We start from the raw sequence: 18194 nt of genomic DNA on the forward strand, positions 1-18194 counted from the left end.
CATTTATGATCACCATATCATACCCATTCAGTTGTCTAACAACAAAAAATGCTCTTCAGTGTATTTTAGTGTGTAAAAAAAGTTTTTAAAACCATAGCCTGTCCTTAGTCTGTATGTAAGCTTGCATGGTCAGATATCATCACAAGCATAAAAGTGAATTAGCAGACATCTCAGTGGAGCAGCTCAGGAGGTTTTGTTCACCTTGGTTTACAAGCAGCATTGATGATTGTCTTTTCAGACCCATTCAGCTGTTTAACAACAGAAAAAAATGTTCTTCAGTGTGTTTTGGTGTGGAAAAAATAAAGTTTTTAAAACCACCTGAAAACGCAAATATGATACAAGCAGATTTGGAATATAAAACTTAAGACTGGCTTGACACAGCTTTATAAATCAAACATTCATCTTTCTTCTTAATTTTTGTATTTTTTCTTACAAAACTCTCTTACATCTTTCTCTTTCTCTATAATTCCCCACCCCCACCACACCAGAACGAAGCAGCAGGCCTACTTAATGAAAGCAGGCAACTCCCATGGGTGCTTAGGGTGCAGAGGGGAGTGTGTGTGTGTGTGTGTGTGTGTGTGTGTCGGAGTATTGATTGAATAGTACGACAGTGGTCCCTAGCAAATAGTATGTGTGCACCATCCACTCGCAGCCTCTTTCTTTCACACACAAAATCACACAGGCTAACACACACCCATCAGCGGGATATAGCTATAGTCACTCATAGACACACAAACACACACACACATGCACTCGCTCTACAGAGAACCATTATCTCTGAGTCACAGACTGTCCCTATGCCAGGAATAACTGCACATTCTCTCACACAAACACAAAAAAACACACACATGCAGAAACACAAACCCTCCAATCCCAAACCCAGACACCCTGTTTTATTCTTACATCATCCACAGAGACACACAATAAATCAAAATCAAGTCTTGCAGTTAAACTATAGAAAATATTAAAAAATACAAATTTCACTACTGAATGAAAGGCACAGCAATATGCACAATAAGACTCATAATTTTCACCTAAGAGCATATGTTTCAGAAGAGTGGTTTTCTACCAGTCCTTGAGTCACAGAGCCCTGCTGATTTTTATTCCAGCCATGTAATGAGGGACTGAATCACACCTGGGATGCACAGTGAATGCAATTAAATGAAATTAACTAGCTGGTAGGATAGAAAACCAGCAGTATTCAGGGTCCTAGAGACAAGGATTGAAACCCATTGTTTGGCTCTGCAAGAAAAAAAGGGTGTTTATGTGCAGAAAAAAACTAAACTGAGTCTCTCTGGAACTGTCACTTCCTTTTCTACAGTATAATACAGATCTTGTATTTAAACCTCAATATGGCATCCTAACCAGCAGCGTTTGGTTAAATGTCTCTGTGTGGGCACTATATTACATGTTAAAGTGCAAATTAAAAGACCACTCACCATCTTGCATCAGAAATATTAAAACAACCTAAATACTAAAAGGAATGAGAGCATCAGATATATATTTTATCAATGGATACAAAAAGAACTTTACGGCATTTGCACTATGATTGCTTAAACACAGTGAGTACAGTTACCTGCTGCACTGACCCATGATTTTGCACCTGCAGGGACAATCAATCGGTTCTTGTGACATTCTATAGTTGTGTTAAATAGACGTCGTAGTTATAATAAAGAAAATGGAACCATCAAAGTTGGCACTCTGACAGAGGAGCTCAACTCAAAATGGTAACGTTATACAAGTGGAATTTGAAATAAGTATGCTAACTGATCATAACCAAATTGTGATGGCTAGCTTTCGCTAAACGAAATCAACCCAATCTTGCCAGGCTGATTAAAAGCCGTCCCAGGGCTGACATATCGTCATACAAGTCAGTTAACATTATCATAATACCGCTGTAAGAGGTTCTTACCTTAAAGCATGCGGACAGTCACAAACCTCCCACAGACAGCCTGTTTCAGTCTTCACTCGGTGTGTTGCACATGCTTTTTTTTTTTTTTGACAACTCAGAAGTCATGCTTTTCATTTCATTCCCCATGACTCTGTCCTCACAGATACAGACCCCCACCTCAATTTTAAAAAACTCAACAGATCTGAACAAATCCCATAAATGACCCATTTTAGCTTAAAAACTGTGATTTTCACCAAAAGGGGACAGGTTTACACCCCTGTATTATGGGCTATTTTTAAGTCAGTTTTCATATGCAGGCCCATGTGTATGACAGCATGCAACATCAGGTATGAATGTGGAGAAAAGATGTTTTTACACTGTGTGTCTCCTGAGGAAAGGTAATAAGCAATATTCTTGGCTGCACCCACCAGCCTCAGTAACCCGATGACAGTGGGCTGTTTATTAACAGATAAAAAATATAAATATATAAATGGATACCCCAGGAATAATGAGGTCACTCTGCATATCTGCAGGAAAGATATATGCAGGTGGTGGTGGTGGTGTGTGTGCGGCGTACTGGTGCATGTGTTTGTGTGCACATGTGTGTGTGTTTGTGCTCACCCTGGGTAATTAGATAAAGAGAAGTGAATTAGCAGAGTCCACAGTGCAGAATGATGTTACACAGCCTAACCACGCCTAGTTGAGACCCACTAATCACCACTCGTTAGGCTCACAGAAGAGTGCGTGTGGATGTTTTTGTGTGTGTGTGTGTTCATAGCATGGGTGTGTTTGCGTGTGTGTCTGTCTGTGTGTGTTCTCTCATTACTAATGTTAAAATGAGTTCATTGAGGTAATTAGTGAGCTAAATGATAATAACCCATAAACGTACTGCACACAACAGAGAAAGACAGACAGACAAAAACAGGTTTTGTTCCCTCTCCCCTCATAAAAAAGGGGGATACACAGTAAACTGAACAGAGGATCCTCAAAACTGGAAAAACTGGATTAAAGTGCACTCGCTGGTTGTGTGGCACTGTTGTGAGCAGTTATCAGGGCAAGCTAGTGGAGACACAAACTGGAACACCCAAAATCAAACACACACGGTCAGCATGACCACTGTACATCCATATATATTTTGTGGGAAGAAAACCAAGGAACTAATGAACTCTGGGAAGTGTTTCTGAACTGCCCCAGGGTGATAAAAGTGTACCAAAAGAGTGCCAGAGCTGGAGGGAAGAGTTAAAGGGGAATAAAACATGCTGTAATACTGCAAAGGTAAAGTAGTTATTCAAGTGTTAGATTTGGCAGCCAGGAGCTGGTACTGTGGCCTGTCTGGGACACACTCCGCAGCTCAGTGAGATGTATATCTGCCAGCCAAGCATGCATAAAACATCCACACGCACACATCTATGTCTGTGTGAGCCTAAAACAGGCTTCAAAAGGTGGGAAAAAAAGTGTGTGTGGAGCTTCCAAGAGAATGTTTAGAAACCAAACAGTCTCAACACAAGGCTTTCATTCTGCTCCACATCGCACTCCACACTGGTCCAGGATTCACAGGCACCTGGCTGGGCACCACTACCTTCAGCAGGGCTAAGCACCAGCCACGAGGTTAAAGTCAGACCTGCATCACATGGCTTTCTTAGAGTGCCCTACGGGCAAATATTACCTAGTCAGAACCCGGGTGATTCACATAGAATCAGCTATGCCGCACGTTACAGAAAGGTACATTACAGTTATTCTTAATCATTTCTTGTGATAGTTAAGGACTTCTGGTCATTCGGATCAAAAATCTATGTGAATATTGTTTGTTCCAGGTGCTCCAGGTGTTACGGTAAACGCAAGACACAGATGGAAAGTGCTGCATCTCTTTTATTGTTCTTCAATGAGGATCCACCCTGAAGAGACTGGGCCACACGTTCAGTTCCTGGATCTTTAAACAGACCTTCAGCAGAACACACTAGAAGTGAAGCTGTCACTTTAGTGAGACATCACAATACTGTCAGTCTTTTGGAAGTTGTTATTATTATAATATCATATATAATATAATCATATATAATATCACACTCAGTGTTACAGTTCTTTGGTGCTTAAGCTTTAAAAGTTGCCCAAACAGTCCTTTTTTTTTTAACAGCAGACATTTTCACTTGTCACGGAGGAAAAGCACAGGTGTTACTAACATTAACGATGGCTCTGTTCTATTCAGCTGTCCCACTGACCCATGACGGTCTGACAATGAGCCAGCATGCACAATACCAGGACACTGAAACAGAAGCAGCAAAATGAAATTTAGAAGAGTATTATCCTGTTTTACAGGCTAATGTTTTGCGTCACTTTAACAAATAGTTTTTGATCCACATTCTGATCCTCTCATGCATTCATCTACATACTTCTACACGTCTGTCAACCCTCGTGCACTGTATTACCTAAACTAACACAGTGTAGTACCTGCGTTTTTATTGAGAGGTGTTTCCTATATTTAGTCTGGCCTCATGAACCCAATAACCTGGTCCTGAGAATAATATACAGTATGTACTGTATTTATTTATTTGAACACCCTCCATATAAACACATTACTACAATGAAAAGACGCTGTTAGTTGGACAGTAACTGTCACCACAATGGTCTACCTATCTGAGCTCAAAATGTTGAGAAGTGGGCAGAAACAAAGAATGGTAGACACATTTGGTACTGAGCGCACACTCAGATGTACACTGACACACACACACACACACACACACACACACACACACACACACACACACACACACACACAGGCTGAACAGGTGCAGCTGGACACAACAACACAGTCCTGCTCTCTCTCGCTCTCAGGAGAATGACTCCCCCACCCCTCTCTCACCCCCTGCCTCACTCTGTTTGTGCTGTTTGAGTGTGTGTGTGTGTATATATATGTGTGGGTGTATGTTAGGTGGCTATATAAAGCAGCCATCTCTCCTCACCCCCTCCCCTTAACCCCCCACCTCATGTTCTTTCCCCCACCATAGTCTGTGTATGTATGTGTGTGTGTGTTTTCACAATACAAGCCCAACACCCTCGGGAGGAGATCTGCGCCACAGAGTACCAGTCACACATAAACACACACACACACACATATACACACTACATACATATGAACACACGTGCACACACAGACCCCTGGGACATACTGCGGCAAGGGAGAGCAGCACCCAACACAAAGTCTGGAAACAGGATGATGAAAGAGCCATTCACGTCATGGAAGGAAGCAGAAATGGCACACACGTGCACACACACATTTGCACACAAATCCTTGCTTGGATAGCTGTACTGACTTCCACTCATTGTGTACAGTCCAACCCTAACCAGGACCAAGGTGTTTGCCTCTTTAGGACCAGGCTTTGGTCTCCATCAAGACTGTTGGTCCCAACAAGGTCGATGTTTACACCAGATAAGGCCCCAACAAGGTAACAAACATGCACACACACACACACACACATGCACACGCACACAGTATATAAACAAATAAACACACATAAAAATCAGCCAGACATGCAATACACAGACTCACACAGATTGGCAGATAAGCATACTCACAATAAAGTTGACAGCTGCTCACTTATTTGAATTTCTGGTGCACAAACACACACACCAACAAAAATTGCACACACACAAAAAAAAACAAAGGGCTTAAATGCTGCAACACAGACAAAAACACAGATGCACTGTGCGCTGTCACAAGCAGGCAATAATAGTTCTCACACACACACGTACACGGGAACTGTTTTCCTGTGGTAGCCTTGGGGAAATTAAAACTACATTATGGACCTCCAGAGGGTAGCGGTGAGAGAGGGATAGAGGAATAGGAAAAGAGAGAGAGGATGCAAGAGAAGGGGGGGAGAGAGGGAGAGAGAGAGAGACAGAAGGACCAGTGTCCTGTTTATCTCCACTCTGGTCATCATAAAGATATTAGAGTGAACCCAGAAAACAGTGATAGTGCCTGTAATCTCTCCTCATTCTCTCTCCTTCTCATCTGTATCATGTTCTTTTTATGTTTCCTTTATATACACATCACATTTCATAACACTGGACACACTTGCCTTATAAATGGTTGGATGGATGGATGGATGGATGGATTGTAGCTGAGATTATGTAAATGCATCCTCCAATCTAGTTATAATGAAGGACAAACAATTTTACTTGTTTGACTTTCATGGCTATGTTAAATCAACTTTAAATATATTTTTTGAGGAAGAGGATTTTCCTCATAAATGTTTTCTGTTCCCATTTTTCAGTTTTTTATCATTTCATTTTGTTTCAGTTTATTTCAGTTTCTCTTCACTCTACGAATAAAGTAAATGTAAAAGGCTCAGAAACAGACACTTGGCAAAGACAGGGTCAAAGGTCAAACTTACGTTGCACCTCTGTCCCCACACAGCGACGCACCACAACGTAGCCAGACGCATAGAGTAGCACATCACTGTGGTGCATCCATCTTTCTAATCTACAACCATGCAGAACATATAGAGTCCGTTCATGTGCTGTTGAATTTGAAGAAGGATTCTGGGTCATTACACCAGAGGAAATACCTCTCTGCTGACATTTTTTTTAAATGGTAAATACTCCCAGAAGACAGCAGATGACAAGTGCACACGGACACACTTACACACTGGAGAGTAGCATTAAACACAAAATATATGAACTGCTGTGAAAATGCCATTCACATTGTTTTTAAGTTTCAAGGACACCTCAAGTTTGAAAACTGCATAAATGTAAACAAAACTGATCCAGCTGCACTGACACTTTCTGTCATCTGAGAGGTGGAGGCAACTTTCTGGCCGGCCAATCGCGTCTGTGTCCCCACACACCCATAAGCACAAACACGGATACACATACATACACACACACGCACACACACATATTCACACAGTTCTTAAACTGTGAATAACAATAATGCAGTAGGTCTCAGTTTCTCAGTTTCAGCTTTGGGGACCTGACAAACCTTTTCCATGATGACTCACTGGCTCTTTCTGTATGTGACTGTGTGTGTGGGTGTGTGTGTCTGTGTGTATGTTGTCCAAGAGAAATAGTGAGTGTGTGTATGTGTGCGTAAGTGTGTGTGCTGTCTACTGTAGACAGTCAGACAAGAATTGAGAAAAACAAGACTCGAGAGGACGATTTCATCACTGACAGACACACACATCAACACATGCTTCCAAAGTGCACTCCTGCCTGGTTGGACATGTGTCTCATCCCTTGTTTGTACACAAGACTCAATACGATGAAGGCTGAACAGACAAACTCTGCTGCTACCTGCCCTTCCCAACTCTCCTTCTCGTTCCCTTTCTCTGTTCCTGGCAACTTCTCTCTTTTTTCTTACTGGGGGAGTGGGGGAAGGAGAGAGAAAACAAGGAAGGAAGATGACAAGTTGTTTTTCTGTCCCACTGAGGACAGAGGGAAGGAGAGTCGGAGGGTGCTGGGGCACCTATAGCCTTTGAGGGCTCCTCTCTGGGGCAGCAAGGCCAAGGGGAGGAAGCAAGGGGAGGAAAGGAAAGAAGGAGATGTAGGAGAGGGGAGAATGGGTTGGCTCAGTGCTATTCCCTTCGAGTCACCCTCCCACCTCCCTCCGCTTTCCCTCCCGCGGGTCTTTCCAAACTCAACACACATTTTCCAGAGAAAGCGAAAGAGTGAGAGACAAAATAGAGCGGAGAAAAGACTGAGGAGGGGTGGAAGTTTGTGAATTTTAGAGTAGGATGGAAAGGTATGCTTCTCCATTCTCTCTCTTCCTCTTTTTCTCACCCCGTCCTTGTCAACACCATCTCCCAGGAAAAGAAAACAAGGTCTTTTTTTTTTTCTTTTTAATCTGCTTGAACACATACACACACACACACACCCACACACACACACACACTCAGACACGCACAAACACTTGTTTGAGTGCAGATAAACAGTTAAAAAGGGAAGGGATGGAAGAAGAGAGACAGAAAGTGACAGACACAGAGATTTAGGAAGGCAGAAAGAAACAAACGCAGAGAAAGAGAGAAAAAGTGATGCAGAGGATGCTGGGACAGGGAATTGACGGTAAAATCCAAATTGGAAGAGTGGCTGAGTAAGGGAATATGGGACAGTATGTTTTTATGGGAGGAAGAGTGTGAGATAGGTGTGTGTGTGTGTGTGTGTGTGTGTGTCATGGGACTCTGGCTTCCTGCAGGAACTGACACACACAGCAGTTCTAGTGAGCCACCCAGGACCTCAGTCAGCACCCCCCTTAACATGCACACACACCTACACACACACACACACACACACACACACACACACAGATGTAGACCCGTACAGCGGCCCCTGGAGGAGAGTTAGCACAGGTTTGAAGAAGGGAGGGGGAGGGGGGCAAGGCTGGGAGGGTTCAGCACGTCATAGACACCCCAAGGGTCATACTTTCCTATCCTCCTATCCCTGTAGAGCTGAACGAGAGACAGGGCAGAGGTAGAGAGAGAGATAACTGCATATTTACCACATTCAGCAGTATCTTATTTCCCTGTTGGGATCTAGTCAGAGGAAGTGTTTAACTGTTCTCTGATAGGCTGCAAACCAGAGCAGCAGAACTAGCTACAGCTGACAAATACCTAAAGTAGTCAAACCACCTTTGACAGAGTTTGGAAGATGTTAAATGAGCAGATGAAACATGTTTCACCCCGGACTCTTTGACTCATTACAGCAGTTGTGATACTGATAAAAAGGAAAATCCCCCAAAACTACAGCCACTAATAATACTAATAACTGTACTTCCTGTCATATCATTCACCTTGAACATGAACATGCTCTGGCTTCCTTAGTTTTCACTGATAGTTAACTGTTAATTCAAGATATTTCAAGGCCTCACAATAGACTCTGGGAACTTTAATTTAAACAACTAATGGACAAGATAATTGGAAGATTAATCAATGATGAGAATAATCTTTAGGAGCTGAGGTGGATGCTTCAAATTGGCTTTCTTCAGACACTCTACATACTGCATACCTGCTGATGTCTACACTATATATCTAGCTTTACAGCTCTTGCCAATAAAGAAAAAATAATTTAATAATATGCAAAAAAGCTTTGTGCTTTCTTTAATTCATTAAATCTCACTAGCATCTGAAAACCTACAAGCTTAATTAGAAAACTGAGCCAAATCAGCACAGTATATCAGAAGTTGGGACTGCTAAGATTTATTATTATTTATTATTATTATTATTATTTGTTAGAATTTTTCAATTGAATGAAAACATTTTGCATATAGCATGAGGATCACTTAGAGCCTGGTTTTCCATCTAAACACATCCATCTGCTTGCCATCCTTCTGTCTAGACTCAAAATCTATATTATTTCTCACTTCATACGTAAACCTCAGAGAGTAGCTGGGTTCAGTCATTCTTTTTCAATAAAGGCAAAAGGCAGAGTCAGGATAATTTCAAATTTCCATCTCAGGGTGGAAACAAGAAAGAAGAAAAGATGGAGGAGGGGAGGGAGAGACAGAGAGAGAGCGAGAAATGGAGAAGTTGGTTTGGAGAAACCACAAGGAAAAACAAAATCCAAGAAAAGAATAAAAAGAAAAGCCCTTCCATCTCTCTGACTTCCTCCCAAGATATCACCAGACCACAGAGAGTAGTGAAAAAGCACACAAATCTCTCTCTTGTCCCCCCTTCCACCCATCTTTCTCCCTACATATCCCCTTTGTCATCTCTCTTTCCAGTCAGCCTGACTCTTGAGACCAGTGAGTGCACTGTCTCTTTCCACATCTCTCCCTAATTCTTTTTCTCTTTTCAAATCTCCACTTTTCTCTCTTATGCTTTCTCCTTCTCCTAATACTTTTACCAATCCCTCCATCCTAATTCCTTCTACATTCACTTCATTTCTCCATCTTTTCCTCTCTCTTCTCTTTGATATCCCTCTGAACTGGCCATTATAAACCATGTGGAATTGATATTACAAATTCTGTGTGCCTGTGTTTTTGTGTGTGAGGGAGACGCATATACTTGAGCCTCTTTTGTGGACCTGACAGCTGGCAGGAACTCTGTTACAATATCACTGTGTGTGAGTGTGTGTGTGCTTGTGTGCATGTGTCTAACTAACCTGTCTGGACAGTTGATTCATCCCAGGTGCCTCCACACTCTGAAGACTCCCCTTCTTCTACCGCTGAGGAGAAAGGAAGAGGTAGAGCGAGAGAAAGACAAATTTTAAAAAAGGAGGTTTAGAGTTTACTGTGTGTTTAAACTCAGTTTTCTACATGGAGATCAAAATCAGTCAGACATTACAGACCACGACTCCAAGGGCCAGGGTCATGACCAAAAGCCCAAGACCACAACCAAAACCGGCCTCAATCTAATTCAGAACTGAAACAATCAATTAATGAAAATTAATCAACAACTGTTTTGACAATCAATTAACTGCTAAATAATTTTTGTCCAGTGAAAATGTCAAACAGTGTATCATTTGTGGGGATTTGCTGCTTTTCTTGGCCCCATTTACTAATAAACTGAGTACATTTGGGTTTCAGACTGTCGGTCAGACAAAACAAGCTACATGACGTTGTCAACTTGGGTTTTCAGCCAATAAACAATCATGAAAATAATCAAGTAATTACATTACTAACAGACTTGAGGAGCCTGAAGTTTTAACAATAGACTATATGTCTTTTTCTAAGAAATCTAATAGTTTCCACTTCCAATACCAAAACTTTGGATTTAAAGTTCAAGCAGGTTCCTTACAAACCATAACCACTACAATGGTGTTTTAATGGGAGGACTGTGAAATCTCTACCTCTGAAAACGTTTATCTTCTGTAAACGTATGTTCTTTAACACTCCTAAAATAGACTAGGAAAGCAACAAACATGTAGGTATTGACAATGACAATGTCCTGAGACCTCTCTGTCACACACATACACAGAGTTGATCAGAGCTGGAATGTGACACCGACTTCCTGGGTACAAAAGGAAGGAGGGAAGTGCAGCTGGCACACAAACAGGAAATGGCTGGAGCCACCACACAATGGGGTTTCCTGTTCACCCCCTCCCCACCATGCGATTCCTCACTTTTCACTTACTCACCTCTGTCTCTGATCATTTGAAATCCTGGTTCTCATCCTGCTCTCTCCAGTGACCTCCACCCCTCAAACTTTTTATACCTCTCCTTGTATTCCTCATTCCATGTCCTCATCAGCTCCCTCTTGACCCACCCCATCCTCACATTTAAGCTGCGCCAAAAGTTCAAATGAAAACAAGAAGTTATAAATCAGTGAAGTGTTCCTTTTAGAAAGAAAAACAAACCTGCCTCTCTTTGCCGTGTTCCAGTTAAAGCCCATTCTTAATCAGATATCTATGTGCAGCCAAAATATAAAGAAGACTAAAGAAACATAAATATTTAATGTGAATAATGACAAGATTCATTACAACTCAGGTTAGTATAGACACCATAATGAACATCCATCTAACATTAACCAAACACTAATAGTTCCATGTAGTTATGAAGATATTCTATTTAAATCAGCATTTTTTTAAAGCCACATTAGAACAGTTTTAAAAGTCAGAGATAAATACCATAGGACAAAGTAAGAATATCTCTAAATGTCTGCCTTCTCCTGAGGTGTGATGTGCTGGTCTGTAGCAAACGCTAACCTTTGTGAATTAAGGCAGCCAGGAAGCTATATTTGCTGCAGGAGCAAATGAAGCACTGTAAAAACTGCTATCATACTGAACCTAAAGCAGAATCTGAAATGGACCCAGAGCCGGGATAAATATGAAAACCACAATCATTTCAGACATTTCTTCCACAAAAATATGGGGAAAATCTTGATTTACTGCAAGGTCAACTGCCTTGTTTATTTTACACCACAAAACATACACAGGCTAAGTATGGCTCCTCCCATAACTTGCAATTATAAAGAGACAAATATGAAATCTCTCTCTCTCCCTCACGCACAAACACAAACACACACACAGACTGTATGTACACTCACCAAGCACTTTATTAGGAACACCATACTAATACTGGGTAGTTCCTCCCTTAGCTCTCAAACAGTCTCAGATCTTCGTGGCACTGATTCGAGAAAGTGTTGGAAACTTTCCTCTGAGATTCTGCTCCACGTTGACATGACTGCATCACACCCTTACTGCTGCACATTCAAGCTGCCAATCACATGTTCCACCACATCCCAAAGGTGTTCTACTGGATTCAGATGTGGTGACTTGTGAAGCCACTGAAGTTCACTGAATTCACTATCATGTTCATGAGCGAGTTATGGGATCAAGCTGGAATTAGAAGATGGTAAATTGTTGCCATAAAGGGATGCAACAAGGCATTTCCGTTTGCAGAGCGCTCACTGGATGTTTTTTGTTTTTTGTTCAGTTTCAGAAATACTCAGACCAACAATCATGTCACAGTCAAAGTCACTGAGATCACATTTTTCCCCCTGCATGTTCTCAGTGAAGAGTAATTGATCAGTTCATGGCCCTAGCACATTTAGACCAAACTAATAAGCAGCATCTTGCCAAGGATGTGACATAGACAGCAAAGTGTTGCCATGTATGTCTATTTCAATGACCCACTGTTCAGAAGGACTGAGTCCCAATGTGTGAAAAAACAAACCTGGTTCAGGATTACAGTATTAAGATCGAGTCTGAAGTTACCCTCCAAGTATTTAAGGCTGGAGCTGGTTTTTGAGGGCCAGATGTGGACCGCAGTGTGCTAATAAGGAACTAATGGATCCCTCGGCAAATACGTACGCACACACAGAACAGCGAACGCACACGTATGCACTCGAGACAGACACACACAGGACTTCGACTTGAAGGTTGTACGTCTGCCTGAACAGAACCCAGCGTGGATAGAGACCTCCCACCATGAAGAACATGTCTGCCAAATACAGCAGACAGAAACAGATGAGAAGGTTTGGGAAGAGAAAAACAGAAGAAAAACAACGTACTTCCTCTAAGCTAATAAAAAGGGGCTTTCCCCCAGAACACCTAGCAGATTCTCTCACAAATGACCTACGTCTTGTGTTGCATGATTATATTAGAATATTATATATATATATATTAGAATGAATCCTCTGGAACCTACATAACAAGAGGGACCTGACTCACTTACAGACAGAGATCTGAATTATAGGGTTCAGTTTATGACGAGCAGCGTTCCCCACTGTGACCACACTCTGCTTGAACAGGGCTTCCCTGGTCTTGTTGTGACAGGGATTCTTTGTATTTCATTCCCTGACAAAAAGGTGGAGGTATGACAAAACAGAGTTGTTAGGGTAGTTGAGAAGAGTTTTGGATGTTAGAAAGACCTAGATGCACTGGTAACTCTGCCTCTAATAAAAGTCCATTTTTCTTGATGAGACTGCGGGGAATACAGTGTGTTTCATTAGCCAAGCACACATAGCTTTATTTAGACTCCCAGATTCCTCTCTGCCCCCCTCAGAGACACACACACCGTTACTGTGAACCCTGCACACACCAGGGGGTTGCTGTGGGGGGGGGGGGGGGTGAATGTGGTTGTGTGGGAAGGGTTGAGAATGCGTACACAATACACATACTGTGTGAGTAAAAGCAGAGAGCATTCAACTGTAAGTGTGTGCAAGACAGTGTGTGTGAGTGTCTGTGTGCAGATGTGTATAGGTTTGTGTGCAGTGCACACCATTAGGAAAACTGTGCTCTCAGAGCGAGACCTGTATATGGACATCAGTATATGTAGGGAAGGATATGTGTCTACAAGGTAAAAAAATTATAATAATACGGCACTCAAGGTATCCAATTAGTGAGCCTTTCCACTAGTGTGCTGCTCCATCTCTTTTCCACCTACAGTACATCTCACTTCCCTTCACACTCAGGCCTCTAGTTTGAAAAATGTAAATTGGCACAATAAGCCGATTAACAGCCCAGCGCTTCCTGCAGGCACTGACTAAATATCCCGTTAGCACAGGTTAATCATTTCTGAGGCACAAGGAGTCGATGGAAGTTACTTTTATTTGACAAAATAAGAGTTTTTTTTTGTTTTTAGGAAGGCTTTGTTGGTGAACTGTCACAAGGCTGCTCCAGAAGGCTGTGTCAACTGAAAACTTTGGTGAGTAAACGGATAATTAATTACATCTGGCACCAGCCATACTTTATCCTTTGGTTTATCTGAATTTAAGCCCCTAATTTAAGACCGCCGTCGTCCATCCACACAGATGTTTCTACCTGCTATTATTTTCTTGTCTTTGCCTTGGAATTACAAGTTCATGGAGTTTGATGACATCCTGAGCAGAGGCCCACCCAGACTAATCTGAGCTGGCATGCAGGGACATTAAGAACTAACGCTAATCTGCGGCAAATCAAGTTGACTGTCCTCTAACAGAGAAACACTGACATTGTTTTCCACTTGTTAGCTCAGTAGGAGTAGAAGCTTAAACATGTCTCAGGCTTTAAGAAGTAACACTAGGAGATAACTGAGCAAAAAATTTATAAAAAGTGGTCTTATTTATTTTAAACCAACCTAATGTTAGTGATGCTGAGAGATTTAATAAGAGGAAAATCTTAGGTTTTCATGTCTATATGTGACAATTAATTGTGATATTGATTTCAGATATCATCCTGCGCTATGCAACACGGCCACACACACAAATAAAAACACAAAGACATTCACACACGCGGAGGCAGATGCAGCGTACCTGTAGGCAAGCCAATAATCACTGAGACATCATAGGCCTAGAGATCACACAATCTGCCTCCTCATTGCACACAATCATCAGAAACAAAAATCCTGTGCATAATATGTGTGGGTGTGTGTGACACAAAGCAAACGAGATGCTAGTGGGAATCCTTTGAGCATCTATACACTCTTGCACACACACAACAATTAAGCGCTGCCTTTGTTGTTGCTCTTGCTAACCCCTGAGACACCTTATTCTGTCAAATGTGCGTTTTAGATGTGTGTTTCAGCAAGTATAGCAAATGTAGTTACTGTTAATGACAACAGTAAAGACATGATTTCCCTGGAAGTGAGGTATGCTTTAAACTAGAGAGCTCCAGTGTGTGCCTTACTAAACTTTTGAAGAACCTCTAATGAATGCAGTCTCACAACATGTAAACATATTATAAATACGGACTATTTGTATTTATATGGCAGCCTGGGTAATTTCCACAGATTGGCGTAAGAAGTCTGCAGATGGCAGGAACGTCTGAGACAAAGGCTGAAGGTGCTGGAGTTAGGAACAAGTATACAAGAGCACCATGTAATCTGTCCTGTGTAAACCCGCACACACAAAGTTGAACAAACATAGAATAAACAGTGTCAACTACATCTGCAGACTACACAGCCCCATTAAATGATCAGATCCAAACACACACATAACACAGACACAGGCACTCACACACACAAGCAGTAACCGAAACAACTGCAACACAAAACAGCACATCACTCCTGTTTGCATTGTAATGGGCAGCTATAGTTCATTGAACAGTCAAGCAGGGTGTTATACCAGGGTGTCCACAGTGACAGACAACGTGTCCACGCATACACAAAGAGAGAGTCTCAAATGTCCAGGTAAAAACACACAGGAACTGGAAAACAGATCTTTGACATTTATGCTAGAAAGAAATATGTAATTTTTTCATTATATATTTTTAAAAATATTTCCAACATAGAACAGTGGTTGCATAGTGCAGTTAAGGAGCCTGTACTGCTCAGCCCAGCTCCTTCAAGCACGAAGCTGAACCTTTCAAAATATTACTTTTCGATGTGATTGGGGAACAGGCTTAAAACTGAGAGCTAAGTCATCCACAACTGTTAGTAAAATGTATGAGGTCCCTCTCATGCAGGTGATTGAACACCTGTACTCATCATACAGCCCAGGAATGATATGTGAGTTCCATCTGCAGTCTCTAATTTTAGCAATGCACAGCAAATATTTACACATGGGTTTAACAATGAGGACAATTAATTATATTTTCCAACACAGCACCTGAATCTAAAAAAAAAAAACAAACCTACTGCTGTAGTAACTGGTAAACTATTCCAAGTGAAGTATAAACAGCGATGTGGAGTACACTTGATGACCTATATTTACGCACAATTTGCTCTATCCACACCCAAGCAAAGCCACTACAACACCTCCATCCCAGGTGGAAAAGAGGATGTGACCTGCTTCTATTAAGCTTTCTTGACAGCAGGGCTCCAGACTCTGACCATTTAGTCATACTGTATTCCTACCCATTTCTGGAGACAGTGAAAGTAAATTTCATAAATATATCCCCTGTTTTTTGGTTTTATTTTTATTTTTAAATCATCGTTGTATTTCATGTGCAACACCAAGGGGGGGGGGGGGGGGGGGGGGTGAGAATTTGTGTTGATGTGTGTGTTGATGTGTGTGAGTGAGAAACAGAGTGATCAAAGTGGATAGCTAACATGAGGCTCTTGTCATAACCAACACGGGATGGGGACGATTCTGCGCAGGATGTCATCTACCTGTGTCCAGACCATAAGTACTCTCACTCTCGCTTGGCCCTTTGGTGACAATGAAACGAACTATCAATTCTTTTTTTTTTTAAAGATGAAACAGACAAGGAATCAACCAGTGATCTTGTGTTGACAGGAGGGGCTCACGCAGTTTATGTGGCTAAGTTTGCCGACTTGACTACAAACTTTAAACATGAAACACTCGCAAAACTCAACAACAGCATGAAAAATAAACTATGCAGGGACAGACACACTGATGGAACTGTACCAAAATTATTGTTTGGTGTCTATGCTTTAAAAAAAACAATTTAATTCAATGATTTTTCTCCTTAAGCACTACTTTATGACTTTATGTTGTTATCTCTGTAAATTATCCATTTATAACCAAAGTATTTAACAAGGATACAGTTAGGATGAAAACCTATAAATGTGTTAGATGTGCATTGCATGTCACTTTAAGTGGTGCTCCTGAATTTTGTGATGGTGCTCCAAAGATTTTCACTAGGGAGCACCAGTGCTACTAGTGGGAAAAGTTAGTCTGCAGCCCTGCAATGAAGAGTATGAAACACTGAAAAAGTTTGTTGTACCAAAATAAAGCCCTCATAATGGAAAAGCAGGTTAACTATACTAAAGTTGGCAGATAATGCACACAACAAAGAGGCTGTTTTGGAACGCTCCAGTTTTAGATTTACAATATATCAAGGGAGACGAGAGGAGAGGAGGAGAGAGAAGAAGATAAGAGAGGAAAGGACAGGAGAGGAGGAGAGGAGAGAGATGAGGGGAGGGGAGAGGAGGAGAGGAGAGGAGAGGAGATGAGAGGAGAGGAAGGGAGAGGAGAGAAGGAGATAAGACGACAGGAGAGGTGAAGAGGGGAGGGGAGGAGAGCATAGAAGAGGACAGGAAGAGAAGAGGAGAGGAGGGGTGAGGAGAGGAGGGGTGAGGAGAGGAGGGGTGAGGAGAAGAGAGGATCTGCGAAGTGGAACAGAGAAGTCAAAATGAAGTTGTGCCTCTGCATCATGATGATGCTATCATAAACAAATATTTACACAAATGTTGTCATTAATTATCCATGAGCATGCACACACTCACACACATGCCACAACAAAGCAGCACCACAGTACACCTCTCTCTCCACTACTCTCTTTACCGCCATCTTTTCTTCCTGTATTTAACCTCATCCAAACTCCCTCCCTCTTGTCTTCCCTTGTTCATTACCCATGTCCTGCCATCTTTCCTTGCTCTCATCTCTCTCTTCTCCATCTCTAAAGTGCTTCTCCCCTGACCACTGCTCCCCTTCCATGGTTTCTTCTAACATCCATCTTCCTCAGTCACCCACTGTCAGTTTCTCTTTCATTCCTCTGTCTGTCCTTTTCTCCATGTCTCTTCCTCACCTCCCTCAGCATCTCCCCTCTTCTACCACATTCCCATTTGCTCCCCATCTATGCGTGTCCCTCGTCCTCTTCTGTCCCATGAAAGCAGTTATAGCCTCAGTAAGAAAGCCCTTTGTCTTTTTTCCTCCTAAACAACACATGCTTGCACGCACAGTATCAGGGCCATTTATTCCCAGGGCAGCCCAAGGCTCTGGTGTTCCCAGATCTCTTTGGCGAACGGGTCACTGTGGCCAATCATGCGGCCCAGAGAGGCGGGATATGGGTCAGTGTAGCCAATGATAGGCTGGTTCTTCTCCCCGAGCGGCGGGCTGATTGACAACTGGTGCTGGACAGAAGTCAAGAGGGTAATTGTCATCCGACTCTCTCTCTTTCTCTCTCTCTCTTTATCTGTCTGTGTCGCCTTCTCATCCTAGACACTCCTTTTTTCTTCCTCCCTCCTCCCTTTCCGTCTCCCTCCCTCTCCCCC

At 42.1% G+C, this 18194-nt stretch overlaps 1 protein-coding gene across 3 annotated transcripts in view; it reads right to left on the reverse strand.

The window, feature by feature from the left end:
- znf423 (zinc finger protein 423) overlaps positions 1–18194 on the reverse strand; it is a 144652-nt gene that overhangs the window by 111216 nt on the left and 15242 nt on the right. For all 3 annotated transcript variants that reach the window (XM_041037878.1, XM_041037877.1, XM_041037876.1), the window contains exon 2: positions 9980–10042. In XM_041037878.1, coding sequence (XP_040893812.1) covers positions 9980–10042 — 63 coding nt within the window. The remainder of the gene's footprint in view (positions 1–9979; positions 10043–18194) is intronic.

This window comes from Toxotes jaculatrix, chromosome 5 (assembly GCF_017976425.1).
Source record: "Toxotes jaculatrix isolate fToxJac2 chromosome 5, fToxJac2.pri, whole genome shotgun sequence".
Taxonomy (NCBI): domain Eukaryota; kingdom Metazoa; phylum Chordata; class Actinopteri; family Toxotidae; genus Toxotes; species Toxotes jaculatrix.